The 9,378-nt window shown below is 48.0% G+C and overlaps 2 protein-coding genes across 3 annotated transcripts; one reads left to right on the top strand and one right to left on the bottom strand.

Moving 5' to 3' along the window:
• The first annotated feature begins 16 nt into the window (after positions 1-16).
• Positions 17-833, top strand: LOC117187879 (MORN repeat-containing protein 3-like). The gene is made up of 2 exons (XM_033390775.1): positions 17-606; positions 675-833. The coding sequence occupies exons 1-2, from the start codon at positions 150-152 to the stop codon at positions 818-820; spliced, it is 603 nt and encodes a 200-aa protein (XP_033246666.1). The 5' UTR covers positions 17-149; the 3' UTR covers positions 821-833.
• A 1-nt stretch (position 834) lies between these two features.
• On the bottom strand, positions 835-5,386 carry LOC108159062 (protein three rows). Of its 2 annotated transcripts, XM_033390771.1 has the most exons (4): positions 4,980-5,386; positions 3,922-4,920; positions 3,193-3,870; positions 835-3,036 (listed from the first exon to the last, which is right to left on the bottom strand). In XM_033390771.1, exons 1-4 carry the CDS (start codon positions 5,295-5,297, stop codon positions 958-960), a joined length of 4,074 nt encoding a protein of 1,357 aa, XP_033246662.1. In that variant the 5' UTR covers positions 5,298-5,386; the 3' UTR covers positions 835-957. The 2 variants fall into 2 exon arrangements, with proteins under 2 accessions (XP_033246662.1, XP_017147491.1); XM_017292002.2 differs by having other exon boundaries at positions 835-3,870.
• Between the last annotated feature and the right edge of the window lie 3,992 nt (positions 5,387-9,378).

Below are 9,378 nucleotides of genomic sequence, written 5' to 3'. Positions count from 1 at the left end.
GGTCGTTAGGCTTGCGTGCCAGGAGCGACTGGAAGAGCGACTAGCTAACGAAAGTTGTTGGATGGGGGCAAACGGAGCCAGGACACATGGTTGGGGTTGATTAGAAAAGGGACACCGCACGCACCCCAGGACACGAAAGAAGAGCACAGATGGCAAACCCAAAGCGGGGCTGGGGCTCAGTTGTCTGCAACATGTCGTGCCATGCTGGTGGCGGCAATGGTGTTCGAAGCCTGCGCTATCCTGCCGGAGGACATGGCCGCTATCAGGGCAAGTGGCTGAGGAACCAACACCACGGCTATGGAGTGAAATCGAGCCGTCGTGGATTGGTGTACGAGGGCCAGTGGCAGCGGGGCCAACGTCATGGCTACGGATCCATGCGGCGGGAGTCCCCTGATGGCCAGGGGCATCGCCTCTATGTGGGTCATTGGCGCCATGACAAGCGCAGCGGGGAGGGAAAACAGTACTACGACGATGGATCCGTCTACTTTGGTCAGTGGCAGATGAACAAGCGGCAAGGACGCGGCATACATTGGTATGCGGACGGACGCGTCTATGTGGGGGAATGGCTCCAGGATGCCATGCACGGACGGGGCGTCCTCTTCTCGGGTGAGTCCTCTAACAAAATGAAAGTTCAGTAGAATCCTCGTCGATCCATATGTTTCGTCTGTGTTCAGCAAACGGAAAGCGCTATGTGGGAGAGTTCCAGGAGGGCTGCAAGTCGGGCGCTGGCTTCTTCGACCACGGACAGAATCGGATTCAGGTTGGTCGGTGGGTCCAGGACATCTGCAAGAGTTCGCTGATGCCCGTGCTCAAGCAATAAGAACATTTTAGACATTCTCTGGAAGGTCGATCTCCTTGCCATAACGTTTATAAATACACAATCAAATGGAATAAGGACAAGCTACAAAAAAATATTAACTATAAACTATTATAAGCCTATGCACGTGTCAGTTCTGATCAGTTCCTTTGCCGCCGCCTAAGGCTGACTGTCTCCTGCTGGGGTGCAGGCTCCGGTACCTTCCGAAGTGGTCGTCCCCGCGCGGTCGCTGGCGTTTCCTCGAGCTGCCTGTTGCGGGCACGAGTGCTCCTTGCATCAGTGGTCGGATACCGCTTCACTGTGGCTGCCGATGAGGTGGAAGGCGTCTCTTCCATGGTATCCTTCAATTCGATGATCTCTGGTACTTTTAGTTGGCTACCAATTCTAGCGGAGCGTGTCTTTGTGGCCTTGGCTGGCACAGATTGGGATCGTTTCAGTTGAGAGGGAGCCGGAGTCGAAGCTGAAACCGAAGAAGCATCGTCATCGCTTATCTCGATCGTCTGGCAGGCATTCAGATACACATGATCCGATTGTGTCGTGTTCTCATTGCCGCTCTGGCTGCTACTGCTGCTGCTGTTGCTGCAGCCGATGGGTGGTCGCAATTCCAGCTCCTTGTATATATTGAACCTGCGCGTCTTTCTGGCAGATGATTTTGCCTTGGTAGTCCCCTCAACAACACCTTTCCTGCGTTTATCGTCTGGCGAAGTGTTGAAAGCGAGGGCTCGCCTAATGGGCTTCGCCCTCGCTTTGCCAACGGGATGCAGCTCAAACTGGGCCGTCTTCAGCTGGACCATGAAGTTGAAGCTATAGTTGATGTCCACCGATGGGTACACTGATTTGAGACCTGCCTCCGCATAGCTGAGAGCCTCCTTGTGCTTCTTTTTGAAGCGAAGATAGTTGACGTGGTAGAGTTCGTGCACGAAGAGCATGGAGCCCAGTGTGGCGGTGCGTACGGGATCCTCCTGCAGCCAATTGCCTGCCCCTACGTAGAAGTCGTCCAGCTGATCGGTCTCCCTTTTCAAGAAGTTGAGGCGGGCATGGAGAGATCCCATGATAAAGTAGATACATTGCAGCTGCATGCTGTCCCGTATATGGGGCGGCGTCCCTTGCTTGCTCACATAGCGCTGCAGCTGATGGCTGGTGGGAATTGGCTCGTGCATGGGCAGAGACTTGAGTGTGGCCACGTCCAGCTGGTTCTGCTTCCTTATCGGCTCCACGAGCTGCATGAGCAGCATGTTGCTGGTCAGCTCGCTCATGGCATTCGCCTTGAGATCTTCCTTGGCGGCTATTGCGGGGATGTATTTGGCCGATGTCTGCTCCACCAGCGTTCGACTAAGCGGCTTGATGGCGAGCAAATGGTCCAGGAGGCGCAGCTTGGACTGCGCCTGGTCCAGGTACTCCATCTGCAGGTTCATCCAGAGCCACGAGATGAGCACCTCAATGGTCCGCAGGGCCATACCCGACTGCAGCACCAGGTTAAGCATGGTGCCGTAAAAGGCGAACCGGTCGGTCAGCCGATTGGCCGCACACTCGGTGCTCTCCCTCACGAGGTCAGCCAGCAGCAGCTGCAGGGCTCCCAGGTCCACGCTGGACACTGTGCAGAAGTTGCGCACGCTGTCGACCAGCGTGTCTAGCTGTCGCAGGGGCGTCGGCCTCCTAGGCAGGCTGCTGCACCGCTTCTTCCGCAGGTAATCTATTCGAAAGCGAACTGTCTGGATTGTGATCAGCACAATGTCGCTCTTGCCAACTCGCTCATCGAACTGGGCGCGCAGGTCCTCGACGTGCAGCAACAGCAGCTGGGCGTGGCACAGACAGTCCTGCCGCGCATAGTAGCTGGCCATGTGGCAGAGGCAGAGCATCACTATAGTATGTTGGCGCTTAAAGAAGCATCCGTTTTGGAGCTGAGGCCACAGATCGTCGAGCAGCTCCTGCGCTCGATCCACCTCCTCGGAGAGTTGGAGCTGCTGGTTAGAATTCAGGTGTTCTTGTCCCAGGAAGTGGGTCAGGGCTCGCAGGTAGGTGAATCTCTCGTCCAGCATTTGCCCAATCCTGAGTATCAGCAGCCAGGCTTCATCGGCCTGCGCCATGTAGCCCATGGTGGACAGAGCCATGGCTGCAGCAACTGCATCGTCGATCAGGGCTTCCCAGTCGATTGGTGTATCGTCGCAGCCGAGGGGCTCTTGGTCTGCACGTTCGAAGAAGGCCGCGAAGCCAGCGATGGCCGATGTGGCCAACTCCACCAGGCGATGCTCCCGCTTAATGTTGAGCTCCAGCAAGTTGTTCTTGACGATTAACTCCTCCAGGCTGTTCTCGGCCGTCTCCTTGATCGAGAACTTGGTCTTCTGTGCCTCCAAAGCCTCCAGCAGCACACTGGTACTGGTATGGCCAATGGCCAGCTGTTGCATGCGGCTGAGCGGTTGCTTGAGGGCCGTGCTTTGCAGCTGGGAGCGCAGTTCCTCGCACTGACGCACCACCTCGCTGTCGGTGCGCATCTTGCGTGCCAGGAGAACCAGGTGGTAGTCATTGTGACGGCAGCGTAGTAGCGACTGCAGCAGGGGTACGGGCCGCGCACTCAGGAAGTGCAGCACGGCCAACAGATCCACATCGTATAGCTGTTTCTTTTGGGCGGGGGTTAGGGGGTTGGGCATAGGACTGGACTCGTGCCACTCGTAGACGCACTTCTCCGTATTATTGGCATTGTGGTAGTGGACGAAGAGCTGTGAACGCAACCGCGAGGGATTCGTTTGGGCCGCAAGGTAGGTGGACTGCAGACGGTTGGCCATGTCGGAGCTCTTGCAGTGGACACTGGCTTTGTAGATTCGCCGGAGCACACTAAGCATATTCTGGCTGGTGATGAGCGGTCGTAGATGTTGCAAGGGCTCCAAGAAGGCCAGCACAAGGGACATTTGTTCGGGACACGCTACCTTTTCGGCCACGAGTGCCAGTAGACGCACCAGCGTGACTAGCTCCATGGCGGAGGGCCCCAGGCACTTCATGCTCTTGGCCACGTCCAAGGTGTAGCCAAGAATGCCCAAGAGCGGCTTATAGGGTGCCTGAAGAGAAAGCTCATTAGGTAAAAGGTTTTCCAGCTGTGGCAGACGTACCTTGTCCGACTTCTGTTCGGTCGTCGGCTGCCAGTTAACGTAAGCTTCCAGGGCGCACATCCCGAAGGAGAGAAGGCAATGCCTGCGAATGCTTTTACAGGCCTCGTTGGAGCAGCTGGTCCCCAGCGGACTCCTCACTACGTTCACCGCCAGCCCAAGGCAGCCATGCAGCAGTTGAAAGTGGGCGGTGTATACCTCGGGACTGTCGTCGCCCTCGAGCTGCTGCCAAAAAATGTCTAAGGGGGGCTTGTTGCTGCTCTGATGAAGCAGCGTCTGCAGGCGCTGGAAGAACACCAGCAGGTCCATGAACCACTGCTCTTTGGCGTGCGTCGCGCCCTTGTGCTTGAAGAAGTAGACGAACTTCTTGCACAGATCGATGTAAGTCCGCTTGAAGTCCGCCGTAGCCTCGCGCACGTACAACAGCTTGACATAGTAGTAGAGGAGCTGGATGGAGTAGTTCTGCGGAGAGACGTCCTTGTACAGGTCGCGACAAATGCGCAGCAACTTCAGTGCCAGTTGTTGTTCGAGCGGCGCTTCTATGGAAAACATGTCGATCTGCATCAGTGCCAGAACCAGGCCCAGATACTCCGTGAATTGAGTAGTCAGCTCAGAGCTGGGTGTGGCCCAGCTGCAGCTCAGGAGCTTCAGAAGCGGGTCGTACATTTTCGTCGTGCTCTCGGGCGGAAGGGAGCTCAGGTACTTAAGAAAGGCTTTGCTTCGCTTGCTGAACAGGGCATCATTCAGCTGGAGCAGGAGAGCCGCATTCTTTGCCACTTTACGCTGGTGCATGGTGTCAAAGAGGACACCCATTGCCTCCAAGGCGTAACATAGTTGATCTGTGGCGGCGAGGGGCAACGTCTCCTTCTGCATTTGCAAGTGAATGCCATTGAAGTGCGTCAGATGGATGTCCAAATAAAACTTGTAGTCAGCCTCCCCTTGCAGGCGGCAGGGCTGCGATCGGATTAGGCCGTACATTTTCTGGCATTCCGTCAGGGATTTCTGCGAAGCACCCGTACAATTTGGATACCAGCTAGCAAGCATTTGGTTCTTCAACTTACCTCCTGACAAAGCCCATGATGTATGTACCGCAGGCTCGTTAGATGAGCTTCCCACAGGCTCGGCTTCTCCTCGTAGGGCTCCACGTGTGGTAGCATGGTGGCCGCAATGCCGCAGTAGAGATCGACATGCTGGTGCAGATTGTCCTTCAGGGCGAGACACAGCTGGCGCAAAACGCTCAACTCATATCTGAGCGGAAAGGAGGCGTCGTTTATCCCGATGCCCTTGCTGAATTCCTTGAATTTCAGCTCAATTGTCGTGGCGGCAGCCTCAACATCGGATCGAGTGCCTTTCAACTGTTTCACTATATCGGCAGACATTTTTTCATTCGTTCGGTTCGGAATTCTTACATTAAAATAAATTGTCACTTTTTTACCAACGCTTCGCTTCGTTTGAGTGTGTTTCAGTGTGACCTGATAAAAATCTTATGGATAAAATCTATGGCAGCCCTCAGAAATATACCAAAAAATACCGTAAGTCTACTGACGATTCTATTGTACATTTCTCGTATTTTAATATTTGGTTTAATATTACTAGCTACGACCCTCAGCTCTGAAAACGTAATTTTATCCGATTGATAAATCAATTTTCTACAACACCACACAATTTTAAATATTCCTTTTATTGGAATTGATTGTAAAATAAGTTTAAACAATTTCCACTAACTTCTCTACCAAATGTTCGCCCTGTTTTCATATAAGCCCCATGGAAGCACCAGTGTAAAAAAACCTCCGTTATTCCTTTTTTACATGCCTTTTTCCGACGTTTAGATTTTGAAGCCAACCGAGCAGGAGTTCGATGCTGATCATGAATTAGTATTCGATGTGTCCTGCGACATGGCTGTAAATGGCATTTCTACACGATTTCTACATTGGTGCATTGGAGAAGAGGGTGAGTCCATAAAGCGTCTTCAAACTACTGGAAAATACTAAAAATACCAATCAGTGTGACCGCGGACGCGTAATGCACCAATTGCAACGCGATGTATTCCCGCGCAACAATCGATCTCATCTCAATTAAACCAGTAACCCCATACAGTATATATTCGTAGATGTGCCAGTTCATACACCGAACATGTTGCAAACGAACTGTCTAGATTAGATCACAGGGTCTTCGGCTACCAGCGCCGCAGCCGAATTTTTTGTTCACGGAAATAACCCCCCCCAATTCATAAGCCGCCGAATCATAATGATTATTTTAAATGATCTCTTCCTTCACTGAGAACTTACGAGTATGTACCCTACGCTTTGCCACAAACCGAGTCGTATTCGATTTCCCCCTACCAGATGTAGGACTCCATCCAGCATTACCAAGCATTACCGAGGCGTAGTCGAGACAGACCGAGTCCTATCCCAGCAGGACAGAAGCGCACCCCTTGCAAGATCCGAACCAAACAAGCCATCGTCATCCTTCGATCCTTCGAAACCACGGGAAACCAATCTAGATAGATATCGTTGTTAGGTTTAAGGATATACATACGCGTCTATTCATTTATATAATAGATAAGATATTTTCCACTTGTTTATTTATTTATGTTAAGCTAAGTTATGATAAATAAAATTATTGGAAAACCATCCTTGCTGTATCCTCTACCGGGGAAACTATCCAGATTACAAAACAACGTGGCGCGCCCACATTGGCTCACAAATAGCGGAGAAAAATAAATATTTTTTATTGGGCAAAATGTCCTTGATCCTTGATAAGGACTCCATTGAATCAGGGATTTTTTTCCGATCAAAGGAAGCCGTCGCACGCCTATATCGGCCCACAAATAGCCTAGAAAACTAAATGTGTAATGTTGGGGTTGCTGGAGTCCTTACCGAAGGATCAAGAAGATTTTTCTGATCCCGGAGGGCCGTGGCACGCCTAGATCGGCTCACAAATAAGCGAGAAAACAAGATATATATATATGGAGCAAATATCCTTGACCCTTGGTCCTTGATACGGAATGCATTAGATTAAGGAAGCAATTCCGGCTACGGGAAGCCGTCGCACGTTTAGATCGGGCCACAAATAACGGCGAAAACAAGATATATATGTCTGTAGCAAATATCCTTGATCCTTGGTCCTTGATAAGGAATGAATTAGTTCAAGGAAGCTATTCCGAGTACGCACGCCTAGATCGGGCCACAAATAACAAAGAAAAAAACAAAAGTTGCTGTAAAAAAATTTTTTTTGTTGTACAACTTTCAACTTGTGACCGCTCAAATAGCCAAAAACGGGAATCTCAAACCTGGGATACCAGGCAAACAGAAATCAGCAGAAAGTCGCTAGTTTTTTTAAAATTTCTTTTTCAGTTTTTTCATATTTTCTTTGGCTGCTCAAAATGGTGGAAAACGAGAATTTCAAATCTGGGATACCAGGCGAACAGAAATCAGCAGAAAGTCGCTAGTTTTTTTTTAAATTTCTTTTAGTTTTATTTTTCAGTTTTTTCATATTTTCTTTGGCTGCTCAAAATGGTGGAAAACGAGAATTTCAAATCTGGGATACCAGGCGAACAGAAATCAGCAGAAAGTCGCTAGTTTTTTTTTAAATTTCTTTTAGTTTTATTTTTCAGTTTTTTCATATTTTCTTTGGCTGCTCAAAATGGTGGAAAACGAGAATTTCAAATCTGGGATACCAGGCGAACAGAAATCAGCAGAAAGTCGCTAGTTTTTTTTTAAATTTCTTTTAGTTTTATTTTTCAGTTTTTTCATATTTTCTTTGGCTGCTCAAAATGGTGGAAAACGAGAATTTCAAATCTGGGATACCAGGCGAACAGAAATCAGCAGAAAGTCGCTAGTTTTTTTTTAAATTTCTTTTAGTTTTATTTTTCAGTTTTTTCATATTTTCTTTGGCTGCTCAAAATGGTGGAAAACGAGAATTTCAAATCTGGGATACCAGGCGAACAGAAATCAGCAGAAAGTCGCTAGTTTTTTTTTAAATTTCTTTTAGTTTTATTTTTCAGTTTTTTCATATTTTCTTTGGCTGCTCAAAATGGTGGAAAACGAGAATTTCAAATCTGGGATACCAGGCGAACAGAAATCAGCAGAAAGTCGCTAGTTTTTTTTTAAATTTCTTTTAGTTTTATTTTTCAGTTTTTTCATATTTTCTTTGGCTGCTCAAAATGGTGGAAAACGAGAATTTCAAATCTGGGATACCAGGCGAACAGAAATCAGCAGAAAGTCGCTAGTTTTTTTTTTAATTTCTTTTAGTTTAATTTTTTAGTTTTTTCATATTTTCTTTGGCTGCTCAAAATGGTGGAAAACGAGAATTTCAAATCTGGGATACCAGGCGAACAGAAATCAGCAGAAAGTCGCTAGTTTTTTTTTAAATTTCTTTTAGTTTTATTTTTCAGTTTTTTCATATTTTCTTTGGCTGCTCAAAATGGTGGAAAACGAGAATTTCAAATCTGGGATACCAGGCGAACAGAAATCAGCAGAAAGTCGCTAGTTTTTTTTTAAATTTCTTTTAGTTTTATTTTTCAGTTTTTTCATATTTTCTTTGGCTGCTCAAAATGGTGGAAAACGAGAATTTCAAATCTGGGATACCAGGCGAACAGAAATCAGCAGAAGGTCGTTGGGTTTTTAAAAATTTCTTTTCCTTGAAATTCTCTCTCCACAATTTCTAGTCCGATCGGGATGTGCGACGGCTTCCTGTGATCGAAATTGCTTTCTTGATCTAATGCATTCCGTATCAAGGACCAAGGGTCAAGGATATTTGCTATAGATATTTGCGTGCCATTGCCCGCCGGGATTAAACAAATCTCCTTGATCCTTCGGTAAGGACTCCAGCAACCCCAACATTACACATTTAGTTTTCTAGGCTATTTGTGGGCCGATATAGGCGTGCGACTGCTTCCTGTGATCGGAAAAATGTCCCTGATTTAATGGAGTCCTTATCAAGGATCAAGGACACTTTCCCCCATCAAAAATATTTAGTTTTCTCCCCCATACAAGGATGATTTTTCAATAGTTTTATTCATCGAAACTTAGCTTAGTATAAAGAAATAAATAAGTGGAAAACATTTGCATATACTATCTAAATATATATATACATATATCCTTAAACCTAACAACAACTATGTATATCTATCTACCTCCTCCCTTGGTTTCCATAGTCAAAGTCCTTGTTATCGATGGCCAGATCGAAGGATGACGATGGCTTGTTGGGTTCGGATCTTGCAAGGGGTGCGCTTGTGTCCTGCTGGGATGGGCCTCGGTCTGTCTCAAATAATGCTTGGATAGGACTCCATCTGGTAGGGGGAAATCGAGTACGGCTCGATTTGGCAAAGCGTAGGGTATATACTCGTAAGTTCTCTGTGAAGGAAGATATATTTAAAAATTATCCACAATTACATATGTATACTGATTAACTTACGCGGCTCGAAGCTGAATCCCAGCGTTTGATTCGGCGGCGTAT

Source organism: Drosophila miranda, chromosome 3, assembly GCF_003369915.1.
Source record: "Drosophila miranda strain MSH22 chromosome 3, D.miranda_PacBio2.1, whole genome shotgun sequence".
Taxonomy (NCBI): domain Eukaryota; kingdom Metazoa; phylum Arthropoda; class Insecta; order Diptera; family Drosophilidae; genus Drosophila; species Drosophila miranda.
Note: the sequence above shows the minus strand (reverse complement) of the source record. Positions and strands in the feature narration are given on the sequence as shown.